We start from the raw sequence: 14,591 nt of genomic DNA on the forward strand, positions 1-14,591 counted from the left end.
GATGAGCTTTGGCCACATCCAGATGAGAATTCATGGCTGAGGTGAAGGCCATAGTGGACCTATATGAGTGTCAGCACTATCCAGGGGACATGGATTGAGGCTAGGGAATGAGGTAGATGAGCATTACCCATGTCCAGATGAACATCCACAGCCAGGTATGAAGGTAGCTATGGGCAGTATGGCCACTTCAAGAATGGCCATATATGGTATGCAGTTATGCATACCTGCAGTGTAGAACCATTCCCTGTTTTAGGATGTAGTAGCCCATTTCCAGCAGCCAAAGGGATGCCATAACAGTTACCAAATCAGCTGCAATGGTTGAAGGTCTTCAAAGAGACTAGGCAGGACACTGAGCAGCTCTGATATGATCTGATTAACATGTGTCTGTGCCTGAATCACAGCCTTGTACATATCCTGATTGTTACAAAGGTTAATACCCATCTTATGGAATATTTTTCCTGATGGCACTAACAGTCAGTCTCCCCAGTGACATGTGTGCACACCATAGAGGCAGTGCAATCCACTAATGGTGCTTGCACTGGTGTTGACTATGTATCAGATGTGGGACAGACATGGTTGGGGCATCCTGTACTAAAAATAGGTGATGGTGGAGACTTATACCAGGCATTTGTAATCCTGTCTGCTGTGGGAGAGGGCACTGTTCCCTCCAGTGCTACTGCTTCTGAGAGTGCCGCTGTGCCTTTAGACTGTGCCAAGTGCACAATGGCATCATTGTCAGCCTTTAGAGACATGCTAATGCCAGATATATGCTAAGATATGGAATCAGATTCTCTCCCAGTGGACCCTGTGAATGCAGACAAATATTATACCAGCGTGAGAGCTAGTTCATGTCTATCTCCCACCACCCTGCATTAGACAGACTGCTACATACCAAGAATACACATAGCTTATAAGCACATATGGACCTTGCGGTCCAGGTTATCTCTTTTACAAGCCCGATGTGCATGGGTGACAGAAATGTAGATTAATATGTTTGAATAAATTGTTCAGAGGTGCTAGGCAATGTCTTACAGAAATGGTATGTGCAATTACTCATCTATGGCATATCCTGCAGACAGTTGGGTAGTCCTGACCAACACAGCTTCCACATCTAATCCACCACTGATGATTAGTGTTCTCTGATGGACAGAATGAGCTCTTAAGTGTCTTTGAGCTGCTGCAGTGTTGGGAGAAATATAAGGTGGTCAACCTATCCCCAACAGGCTATATCTTGGATTTTGCATGGTGGATCGTGTTAATGACCCTACAAATTACCTGCATCAAAGTTCCACTGTGACTGCCTACTGTGTTGATGACCTTCAGCAGTTCCTCTCTTATCTAGCCCAGGAAGGCCTTGTCCACTTAAGACTTGTCCAGGATTCTCCTGCCATGTGTATGTCAGGTCAACAGAAGCACCTCATTCTTTAGTGGGGAGAACTTTTTCAGTTGCTGATATTTGTTTGGTACTATAATAGCTCAGACACACCTGTGGATACACATATCGATCAGTATAGGTATTTAGGGTCAGTCATGTAAGCCAGCACCTGCCCCCTCACTGTACCTATCACTTCCATGATTGGTGCAGTCCTGTGAGTTGCTATGAGGTAACAGTTCTGATACCATGCCATTATGTGGCAGCTGTATGCATGTAAGCCATGTGTGCTGCCCTTTGTGCCAGTCCTGACAGCACAATGTGGGCCCATTCTTCAGTAGGCCCAGCACCCTCCTTAGCCTATATTGCTGTCTGTGTGTCTATGCAATGCTGTGAGACAGACACACAGCAGGACTGCAACTCAGCCTGCATGTTCCCTAAACCCTGCTTGGATGCTCACTTCTCTAACAGAACTACAAGCTGATCTTCCTGTTCTTTGTGTCCTGACTGGTTTCACCCCCTCACTACTTTGACCCGTTCTTCTTGTACAAAGACCTTTAATGGGATGCCAGCCCTGCCCCCAGACTGCAATCTGCCCTATGTTTCCCCCCGAGTTCTTTCTGTCTGAGCCCCCACCAACACTCTGTTATATTGCTGTCATGGCCAGGGAAGAATTAATGCACACAACACTCCAATGTGCAACAGTATGTGTAGCAGCCATGCACTCTTGAGTAATCAGTGTAATGGTGGCACTTTCCTTATATGTCAGCATACTCAGATACTCACTTTCTGCAGTATACTATGATAATTCCTGTAATTTGATTTCCTGTGAAGTGTGACCAAGCTTTTTATCATGCATCAATGGGGCTCATAGTGCAATTATTATGCTAATAAAATGATTTAGTATGATTGCTCTGCATAAGCACTAAAACTCAATATGTTAGCCGCTTTATTTTGTTCTGTGAGGATCAGTCTGTCTCTTGCACAACAGCTGAGAACATTTAAAGTGGCTGTAGAGCTGTCATTTTGCATCACATCTGAGGACCATGATCATCCTGTTACCCAGCTGCCAGTTGTGGCTCTGATGTGAAATGTCAATCATGTAGGGTGTGCATGTTTCTGGAGCTTGGTAGTGCAGCTATCGACCTTCTCTTGGTACTGTGCATCCCATTAATGCATGTCACATGGCATCTGCTGCATGCAGCTTTGCAGCCCAGCTATCATTTTTACTTCTGGGCTTGACTCTGTGATGGGACATTTACTTATTTATCTGGGATAGAACACTGATCCATATGGGACATTTACAGGTTCAGTTAGATCTGACTGTGGCAGTATTCCCATGTGGTGCATCAGGAAGTGCAAAATCTTTATACACTGTTACACATGCAACACAGGGGTTACCTGTAGGGGGATTATGAAGGTTCCTTCTACAAAGCAGTTGTCTGGCACATGTTTGCTAGGGAACTGTGTGATACCTCAGGTATCAACTGCTCCAGTGAGAAGTGCCAGAAGAAGTCTGACCCAAGACCACTGTCTAATTAGGTTTGCAGAAAACTGTAAACCAGGAGGCATTATCAAGCCCCCCCCCCCTCTGACATTATCAAGCCCCCCTCTGATGCTAAAGTCCTGCAGCAAGATCTTCTACTTGTAAATACCTGGTGATTAAAAATGGCCTCCTAGTAAATGCTAAAAAGTGCAATAATGTTAAATTTGGTCACCAACTCCGCCTGCCATAATAGGCTATCAACCTGGAGGTAATTTCAGGCCTAGCTGGCTCATTCCAATGTAATACCATAGATACTTTAGTTGATACCCAGGATTGTATTTAGTAATGACTTCCCATGTCCAGGAGGGTTGTGGGCACTATCCCTGGTATGAATTTACAGTGCTGCATCCACTTGTCCAGGTTCCTTTTGAACAGTGTCATAGAGGTGCTCTGCTTTACATGAATAGGCAGCTTTTTCCAAAAGACACGGTAGCCTCTGAGAGACAAATCTGTCCCCCCAGCATGTCTTATTCAATTTTCAGGTCATATTTAGGTCCTTGGAATGGGTAGCTCTAGTCCTGTTTGATTTATGGCTGTACAGCAGAGTCATTAGGTTTGATTCGGAGATTGCTCTGTAAGCCATGCATAAGTCTCCCCTAAGAAGTCTATATGATACAGAGTATAGTGACAGGGACTTTAGTTGGTCTGTGTAGGGCACGTGATGGAGTCAGTTGATATTCTTTGTTAGAAATAACTGAAGTCTCTCCAATTGCTGCAAGTGCTTTGTACGGTACATGCTGAAAGGGGCATTATACTCAATTATGGGTCTGATGAGTGACGAGTATAGAGGGGTTATAACCTCTTTTGCTCTAGAGGCTATGCCTTTACTAATCAAGTGTGCTATATAGAAAGCCTTTCATACTACAGTAGACACATGGTGGTCAAAATTAAGGTCGCAGTCTTCTTGTGATCCCAGATCTCACTTCATAGGTACATAGGTTATTCTTATTAATTTGACAGTGTGAAGGGACATTGTTTTTACCACTGGGAAGATGATGCATTTCTTTGCATTTAGTTTGAGACCATGACTAAAACACCAGTTGTTGGTCTGTGTAAGACCCTCCTGAAGTATACTCACATCATCTGAGGGTTCAATAATTCCACCCAGTTTGCAGTCGTCCACAAACTTGCTCAGCCACAGCCCCTTAGATTTGGCCTGAACTTCTGAGAACTATATACCAAACAGTAGGGAGTACAACACTGACCCTTTTGGCACCCCACTGGTGGCAGGTCTGCTGGTTGATGTGCAGTCACCCATTTTGATAGTGTGCAACCAGTTGGTGAGCCAGTTGGCAACCCATCTTACAAAAAAGGGGTTTACATTCAGTTTGCTAAGTTTTTCGGTAATGCCTGAGTGTGGAATTGTGTCGAAGGCTTTGGCCAAGTTGAGGTATGCTGCGTGCACAGATATGTCCTCGTCAATGGCCCTCATCACAATTTCAAAAAATCCACCGAGTTTAACAGGCAGGATCTGCCCTTGATGAAGCCGAATTGGATAGGATCCTGGGTTTGGAGGTCATCTATGAGGTCCATAATGATACGTTCCTTGGCCTTACAGATGAGGCTGGTCAGGCTTTTGGGTCTGTAATTCCCCTGGTCTGTTGCTAGACCACCTCTCTGGAGAGGAATAACTGTTGCTGTTCTCTATTCCACAGGAACAAAACCTGTGGTTAAGCTATGATTGAATAGGGTACTTAATGGTGATGCTAGTTCATGTTTTAGTATGTTTAGAGGACAGCCTGGGATGCTGATGCCACTGTGGTACAGCGGTAGCATTGTTGCCTCACAGCAAGAGGTTCTCTTGTTCGATTCTTGGCTGGAGTGCCTTCTGTGTGTAGTCTGCATGTCCTCCCCACGGTCGAGTGACCTCCGAAAGACATGCGTAAATGGGCGTGCCTTCGCTGAAGGTTGGGCATCGAGCTGGCAACTCGGCACCATAAAAATCTACTGTCAATCATTAGCAGACTGGAGTTCCACTGTGACGACCCCCTAACCGGGAAAAGCCAAAAAGACAAACAAGAGGACAGCCTGGGATGCAGTCTTTTCCCATAAAGGCTGTGTTTTTTGCGTTAGACAAGGCTTTGATGACCCCTGTTCTTTGGATATGTAGGGTGGGGGGTTGGGGGCAAATTTTGTGATATGTTTGGAGGGGATAAGGGAGTGAAAATGTTCACCAAATCTGTCCATCAGCAGTTTGTTATCTCTATGGGATCAGGGTGTGTGATACCATTAGTCACTAGTTTGACACATGCTTGGGCCCCATCTTTTAGGCTGTGTAAGTAGTTGTAAAAAACCTTTATGTTATCCTTTGTTGTGATTGCTATGTTTTTCTCAAAGTTACCCTTAGATGATTTGACATGTTGTCTTATTTGCCTGTTGAGGTTAAGGAGGGTGCTTTTCCATTGTTGGGGCCTCACTTTAGTTTTGTTAGACAACAACGTTTTGAGTTTGTTGTAAAGTTTGTTGTTGCTGGATGTCCACCAGGGTGGCTTGTTTTCACTTGGGGTGGCGGGGCTCTGGCTTTGATTCTCCCTGGAACAGCCGAGTCTATATGCTTATACAAGTGATTGTACAGAGCTTCACTGTAAGTTTTGGTGTAGTTATCACTTCCAGCTGGTGGTGGGGCTTGGAAAGCATTTATACTTTCTCGTAGGAGGGCATAGTTTGCCTTAGTGAAGTTTTTTGGTCTGACTTAACCCTTTGTGCATAGACAACACTCCACTCCAGAATGAGAATATTATTAAAGACCTTGGAACCTGGGATGACAATTCCTTCTTGTTCTCCTTTGATTATCATGTAACAACAGTAGCCAGAAAGTCCTTCTATGTAGCACAGTTAACTGTGAGAGGAATAGCATCCAGATCTAAAGAGGTAATTTCCCCCTTATATTCAGCACTGATTAGGCTAATTACTGAGTACAATGCTCCCCGTTGGGATGTACCTCTGTAGGTTCATAGGTAAGTGCTATGCTAGCTGCCCCGCTGGTCCATTTTAAACCTAGCCAATTTTCCTTAAAGGTGAGAATCAAGCCCTGAGATAAACACCTTAACCATTAGGCCAGCTAGAAAGACCCTAAAGTTTCTTAAGACAATCATTGACAATTATACTACCTAAGAAGACTGAAAGAACTGTTCCTTTATTCTGCATCTTACAGACTTCTGAAAAGAGGTCTATGCTTACCTTAATTCAATTCTAATCAAAAATTTAATACAGGCATTTGAATGAGAGTAATGCACTGCACTGAAGATTGATTGGCATCTACTGATCACAGCACCTAGTACTTTGTGCTTGGGGTGGTTGCCCCTTTTGTCCCACCCTAGCTACGATACTGAAGAACTGTCAAGGCATAAATGATCACAAGAGTAAGTTGCCTTGTATTTCCCATGATTCTTATGATTCCTCCATTTTTTAACTCTTCTTCTGTTCTAAGTTGTGCCACTGATCTCTGAATTTGCCGTGTGTGTGTATATCAACTGTAATTAGTCTGCACACCACAGCAGTGAGCAGATTTTTAACTTAAATAATGTTACCTTTGCCTAGATGTTCATTGCCTTTGCACATTACTGTTCATGCATTTACTGTACTACTCACTGATGTTATCCTCTTTTGTATAATAGTTATTCAGTAGCCATTGTTGACACTGTTTTTGCAGTCTGTTGTTTCTCTTTCCAGGGCCTGTCATTAAAAAAGAATACCACCTCACAGTGACCATTGTATTTTTGTCCTGCTCTGTTCTCCTGATCATTCTTGCTTTTATTATTGTACTTAGTTGTTTTCTTTTTTCCTGTTTTCATTTCTTTTCTGCTGGACTTGTTATAGAACAGGCAGTGGCAAGGCATGGTCACCACATTAAATGAAGCATCATTTTGTAATGCATAACTCCAATCTGGGTAACTCTATATGGAACTACCAGTCAGTTGTGATGAAGGAGCAATCCAGTCCAAAATCATTTAAATCCAAACTAAAAGAATAACTTGTGAAGGAACTTAATTGCATTTGCTTCCATGATAATGTTATGAAGCCTAGATGGTTCTACACCCCTCTCGTCCAATAAAAAAGTTCTCATTCAAAACATCTGGGTTATATGCATTGTTGTATTATTGTACTATTTATGTACTCTGTTGTATTGCTTCAGAATTTTAAGTCCATTTTCTAAATGCTGCAACTAGAAACTTAGCACACCCAGTCATAATCCAACAACTCTATCTACTGTAATTAGTCTCTTATGTAAGTATATATTGTTTGTGCATAACAACTCCATTGCAAATCATATGTTCTTCCCTTTCTCTGATCTTTACTGAATGTAAATTTCCATTTAAATTGTTTGACTGCTATTGATCTGAAATCATGTAATCAGAATGTATTTGTTGCATGAATTGCTAAATGCTATACTGCATTGATTACATCAATGTTCATTTCATTAAATGTAATGTTCTTCCTTTATATCCCTAGTCATGGCTGAAAGGTTAGTCCCTAACCAGTTATCTAAATAAATAAATATATTTTAGATAGGACCTCTAAAATAAACTTAAAATAAGTTAAATTATAAACCATTATTTTAAAAGAGAAGTGGGCCAGACAACCAGCCAGATTATGTAAAGTTTCTCAACAGCCTGTGAGACCTTTTCTTATACACTTTTAATAGGTAACTGAAATGCTTCTTTAGTTAAAATATTGAATTAAGTTATGTTAGAATGATGGGCAGACAGCATATCACTGATCAACAAATGCTAATGGTTTTATGAGGAGACTATGTAATTATTCTAACTGCACCAATTGCCATTAAAGTAAAAGCTTTACACTTTATAGACATAAGCAAATCAGTTGCAGCTGGCAGAGGGCAACTTAGCAGACCTGATTGTTATCTGCTGCATCATGTTTACTGAGTTTAGATCTCAGGATGTTAACAGAGCTTTGATTATAATACTTTCTAATGATATAGTCTTACCCCCAGGTAACAGCGACAGCACCTGATGTCAGAAGTTCACTGCTTGTCATTGCTGCAAAGTAGCTGACATTGACCATCACATACAAAAAGGTGACCAGAGGAACTGAGATCAGTACTGCCCTGGGTAGGTTTACCTGCAAAATGAGAACTAGATGTTAGTGTTATGTGCATTAATATTCATACAGATCAATGCTGCACTGACACATCAAATATAGGCAGAAATATCCTTTGAAGCAAGTGATGTTTTACAAAATGATGAAGTCATATTCTGTTCATTCCTTGTTTCGTGTCAACTTTCTGTAGTGACTGTCACATTATCATGCAAAGCATTAATGTTATTCCTATACTTGAGGAAGAGCACCATAAAAAGATATTGCTGTGTCAGACTTTGACATAGTCCAAAAATATTCCTGTGTCAGACCACCACTGTACTCATAATAAATATTCTAAGGGGTCCTTCCCGTGTTTATTCTATCAAAGACTTGTACTCAGCATATGGGACATTGGTTTAAATTCAGACAGTGTGTGAAGTTTTCAGTACTTTCACTCAACATGATTTGTGATTTAGAACAGATTCTTATTGCAAAGATGTGGCTAACGTGATACAATGTGACAGAGAACTTTTAAGACAGAGGGAGGAGATATCTTTATCTCAGTAAATGTTTTATGGTGAGGAGTTGTGATATGCATCTAACAGGTGTTTGAAGCAGAATAGCAATTTGCCACTTTTTTTTACATCTGTGTGTCCAGAATGTGGCAGCTATACCCTAGTATGTCTATATTATGAATGTGGCTGCTTAGTTTGAGTCATGCTTCCAAGATCCCAGGAAGGTTAACTGGTTAGCTTTAGAAAATAAGTCATCTATATGTAGTGAGGTAGATATAGTTAAACACTAGTACAAAGAGTAAGTATATTCAATGGATGTCTGTGGCTCAGCAGGCTGCACAGACATTTTTGATGCCACAAAAATCTGAAGGACGTGAGTTGTTGCCTCACACTAGATGCTTAAATTTATGTTCCACTACTGTTTTGCATTCATGAAGTGCTGTCTGAGACTGAGGTCCCATCAACCTGAGATGTTGATAGCTTAGGTAAATGTTAAGCAACTGAGCCTGATTATCAAAAAGAGTAGGAGGATCTTATTCAAGACATACATTATTTTCCATCCTAGAACAATTGTTTTTTTTTTTTTACAATTTTTAGCTTCCAACATACAAATTCCATTCTTCTCTCCAACCTTCAATTTTCCAATAACTGACTATAGCATTTATAGTGTCACAGGGACACCAGAGCCATTTCTAATAGCCAATACAAGGCTTTGTGTAGATGGGGGGGGGGCTGTCTATCATAGAACGCATGAACTGACTCACTTAAACATTGCATATACATCTGTGGGTAATTTGAAAGATTACTAATCAACCTACTGCATATATTTCAGGTATGGAAGGATAACAAATTACCTGGCAAAACCCTACACAGGCACAGAAAAAACATACAGAATCCACACAGAAGGCAAAACAGCCACAATTGGAGAACCTCTTGTTATGAGGCAGTGCTATTACTTACTGTGCCAATGTGATACACTTATTCCTTAGTTTTGTTCTCATAAACTTCCTAAAAAAAGGAAACTTGGGCAATTAAACAACAAATCATTTTTTTACCTTACCCTATATCCACCCCTTCTCTCCACCACCCATATCTTTACTAATTCATTTTCCATCATATTATCATATTTTAAATTATGCAGAAACTTCATAACCTAACCATTCTATATTTGCCATAAACAGCTGATTAATACTGTATCTACTGTTTTATCTTCTCCAAATATCCAAATTCTCATACTATATTGGCCTAAATTCATGAACAACTGTTGGTCATTCTAAGCTCATGTGTGCAACGAGCAGTGTTGAGCAGGGATTTTGCAATTCAGTAAACTGCATTACATGTGGCCAGCTGCAAAACCAGGGTTAGCAGCTGACTATGCTTGTTCTTCTTCTTTCGGCTTTTCCCAGTTAGGGGTCACCACAACAGAATTCCGGTCCGCTAATGATTGGCAGTAGATATTTTTTTACGGGTGCCGAGGTGCCAGCTTGATGCCCAACCTTCAACGAAGGCACGCCCATTCTACGCATGTCTTTCTAACACCACTTGACCACGGGGAGGACATGCAGACTCCCCACAGAAGGCGCTCCAACTGAGAATCAAACGGGAGAACCTGTTTCTGTGAGGCAACAATGCTACTGCTGCACCACTGCGGCTTGGCCCCGGTGCTATATGTTAACGAAGCAAAACATCATGGTGGAGCAATTTAGAAACAAATAAAAGAGGAGCAAACACTTCACGCTCACATTAGCTCTGAATAACAACACATGCTAGAATACAGCCACAAGAGAATTTTATAAAAATGTAAGGGTTGCTGCAGCCATTATAAACCTGTGTCTGATACATGCTATCATACAAGCTGCTGCTGCTGCTTCCAGACCTTAGCCTAAAGGCATAAGGTGCTCAGACCATGTCTGACCTATCATGGACTACATGAAATTGAAATACTAGAATACTACAGAATGGACAGGAATACTATTCAGGAAGTATCTGTTGTCCTCACCTGCAGCCCCATGAGAATCATGGAGAACCCATCCCACTGGAAACTAAGGTACATGTAGCTTTACATATACTATGTACAAGAATTTTTCAGATACCTACAAAGGGTTTTATAGGTCTCTGCTTCAAGAATACTCCATCATTTCCTCAGTGCAATGTTGAAAAAGTTGGGGAGCATAACTAGTAGCCACATAGTCCAGAGGAGTCATCTACCACCAAGCAAAATTTCTATGTCATAGTCCATTTCTCTGAGGTACGGGAGTGCCACAGACTCCACCCACATTGAAATAAAAGCTCCAACTGGTGAACTGGGAAGGAGGTATGTGAACAGAGTATGTACTTGTGATCATTAAGCCATGGGTCCACTGCCTAGATACATCTGGAGGTGCCCTGCCATATGACCCTGCCACCTCTGCCAAAATACTGACTATTTGTGCCATCTTACATAGCATTATACTTAGGAAAACAGTTGCTCAAGGGTGCCCCATGACAGGGACTACAAATCCCAACTTCACAGGAAAGGTCATCTGATGTAGATGAAAAGTCAAATAAGATACCTTCAGCAGGATCAATTGTGGCAGATAGAGGCATACACAATATGCCATGGCACTGGCTAAGAGGCAGTAAATAGCACAGTCACTCATTAATTAATTAAACAAAAGAGCTAAGCAGATGCAAATAGTAACACTGATGCATGCAAACAAACCAGGCTTTGTTTACCCATTCAATGACTGGCTATTGTGAGAATCAGACAAAGGCAACCACAAGCTGCAATGTTCTCATCAGCAGTAGTAAAGGTGAGTGATGAACCTGTAATGAGCATATAGTACAGTACAAAGAAGTAAGAATTAAGCAGTTGGAAAGTATTGGGGGTGGTGTGATCAGCTGATCTGGATCTCACTTTAATGCAAAGCAGCTAAACCTGAGAGTGTGAGGTCTAAACTGTAGCAACTGCTTGCCACATTATAGGAAGTAGTTTGCTACAGTTTCAAATTAAATAACAAAAAAGAACACCTCTATTTTTAAACTAAAACCTGAGCACTGTAGCATTCCATGTAGGCAGGTTATAAACTATAGCAGCTGCTGCAGTTTGCTACGGTTTAAAATATTTTTTTAACTAAAAGATGAGTGCCATAGTGTTCTATGCAGGCAGACATGATAGAAACTGTAGCAACCATTTCCTACATTTTCAGCAAGCAGTTTTCTACAGTTTAAAACTAGTTCATTTTTCTTTTTATAAAAAATGCAGAAGAGGTGGGACAGAGAAAAGGGACCTGAATTGCTGGGCTTGGGGGGGGGGGGGTACCAGTAGAAGGAATGGCCCTTTTTTAACTCTTCAAAGGAAGAGCTCGAGGAGGGGCATGGATCCTGTGACAACCCACCACTGGACCAGAAATCAAGGAGCCTCGATCCTCACGACTGGTACCAATGGGGGACATACATTGGGAAGGATGACAAGTACACACACAGTATTTCCAGATGCAGCTCTCTGCATCAAGTGCAATTTCCATTAACAGCACACAGAGACTACACCCAGTCCAGGGCTCATTTCTGCCTCTTTCTCCAGATCCCAATAAGACTCCCCACTGGCACAGCTATAGAGCGAGATCTCAGCTGAGTGGCCAAGCCAAGACCACCAGCACCCTCTCTTTCCAACCAGTGCTTCGTGTTCCAGCCCAAGTAGCTGACACTCTCTCTTTGAGGTTTAATTTACACACACACACACACACACACACACACACACACACACACACACACACACACACACACACACACACACATGCACACACACATGCACATGCACACGCACACACACGCACACACACTTACGTGGGAATGGCTGGCAAATATTTACTAGCTATGACCCCTTTTGCCCAGACTATAAGGTAGTTATCACTGCCACCAGCCATCTCCTTATCAGTTACTTTAAGGCCCTTAACAAAGGCTGTCCAATCTTACTGTGTCATATTAATGTTAATACAAATGGTAGTTTTTGACCAAGAGCAAGGCTATTAGGAGTGACCTACACAATGTCACCAAATAAATATAAAAGTACTCTCAGAGCTTAAACATCTCTAGACAGATCAGCCACAATGAAAAGTTTAAATATATTTAATAATAAATAATAAAAGAGCAAGAACATATTCAGTATATAATCACAGTGACATCAGAGTTCAAAATCACAGGAAATATTTAACACATCATTGCAAGACACTCTCAAATAAATAAAGAAAAATATCTAAACTAAGCTTTTCTATATTCCAACTATATCCAAGAGAATTATACTGTTTCCTAGAAACTTACTTCAACAAAGCAAGGCAGATGTGTGGTGGATGGTTCCTGTTGTTGTCAGGTCCAAGACAGAATGCAGAATGTGCTGTCTCTCTAAGAGAGTTTCCCAAATTAATATCTTAAATATTACTGCTGGGATAGCTGGCAGAATGATATAATTTCTTGTCATCTGACTATCCCAGGTGAACCCCCCCTACTGCTGGAAGCTGACAGTATTTAGCATCTACCTGTGAAAATACATAGACCTCAGATCTTTGGCAGATGGTGGAAGACAAACAATTATGTTCCTTCACCCTAGAGACAATATGGAAAGCTCTCTAGTTTTAGACATTGTGTTTCCTTGCTGCATTGAAACTGAAAGATACCATCTTTTATGGAGTAGCCATAAAGTAATATAATTTCAGTTACTTTTCTGAAGTTAACCTCCTGTATTGCAGTTTCCACTATTAAATTATATACATTTAAACAGTTACAATTGTGCATGTATATTTGTGTTCTTCTCCAGTAGGGCACACCATGGTTACATTTTAAGCACAAGTACTTTATAAAATACCTTTTTTAACACACTTGTCTGTACAAACCAGTTTGATATACACATGACATACAGTTCTAATACATTTGTAACACAAGCATCTTACACAAATCATTTTGATATACACTAATGACATATAATTATTTACAAAATTCCAGCTAGCTGGGCTGGCAGTATTTCCCTTTGTCATAGATCCTACTTTAATAAGCCAATGGCTACAATGACACTATTGACGTATTACACTAAAGTGTTTTTTTCTATTGCTCTTCAAAGGAACAGATGGGTTGGGGCAGGAATACAACTGTAATTTAGCCATCAACTTATATTAAAGTGATTGTTTTTTTTTTGCTATTCAGTGGAAGAGCTGGGGGGGGGGGTGGAACTAAGCCAATCTATACAATGTAGTGATCCGCTAATTACTCTGAAATGCTTATTTATTTTGCTCTTCACTTGAAGAACTGGGGGTTAGGGCACTGGTTTGTGATACTGGTATTGGGTGCTGGTTGAGCCAGGTATGCTTCTGACATTAAGTAATATCCAATTATGATTATCTATACAGGAATTCCATAACAATGATATACACAGCAAATACCAGCTATGATGCATTCAATGGAACACAAGATATTTTTTGTTGCCACCCTGTGTATCAGGCAAAAGCAGGCCCATGTCAAGGAATCCCACAGGAAGTAGAGCATTTTCAGTGTCATCTACACAGGTAGATGATCAAGATATCCATACAACCTTATGATTACAGAAGAAAAGCTAATTAATTAAGACACAGATGACAAATTACAATCCTACAGTACAAAAAAATGTCTGTCCAAGAACATGCATTGCCTGGTTACTATGTGCATCAGAAATAAACAGCTCAAGTCAGACACCCCAGTAGGGGTTCTGATAATCTCATAATCATCTGCACAAGGAGCTGAGCAAGCTATACTACATAAGTAATACTACCTGCTACTACTACTACTAATTTTATTACTATGACTATTACAACTAACAACATTGCTGAAGTTAAGCATAGTAAATATGACTGAAAATTATTACGTATCTTAATGAAAACATGACTTTTGACTAAACAAGCATTAGCTGGCCACTCTGTGCATCAGACATATGCAACCCTAAATCACAGATTGTGCAAAGGGCAGGCCACAGTCATCATCATTTGCACAGCATATCTGTGCATGTGTCGGGGATGAGTGGAGGTTATAGGAGGACAATGCTGACACAAAAAAAGCGTGTGTGAGTGTGAGAGATGTACATTGGCAGGCCCAGTATCTCCAGTGTGTGTGTGTG

At 41.0% G+C, this 14,591-nt stretch overlaps 1 protein-coding gene across 1 annotated transcript in view; it reads right to left on the minus strand.

The window, feature by feature from the left end:
• Nucleotides 1-14,591, minus strand: part of LOC122802587 (b(0,+)-type amino acid transporter 1-like) — a 523,310-nt gene that overhangs the window by 433,376 nt on the left and 75,343 nt on the right. The window contains exon 2 of the mRNA XM_044072305.1: nt 7,867-8,000. Within this exon, the coding sequence (XP_043928240.1) occupies nt 7,867-8,000 (134 nt within the window). The remainder of the gene's footprint in view (nt 1-7,866; nt 8,001-14,591) is intronic.

Source organism: Protopterus annectens, chromosome 1.part0 (assembly GCF_019279795.1).
Source record: "Protopterus annectens isolate FY-2018-M chromosome 1.part0, PAN1.0, whole genome shotgun sequence".
Classification (NCBI taxonomy): Eukaryota; Metazoa; Chordata; order Ceratodontiformes; family Protopteridae; genus Protopterus; species Protopterus annectens.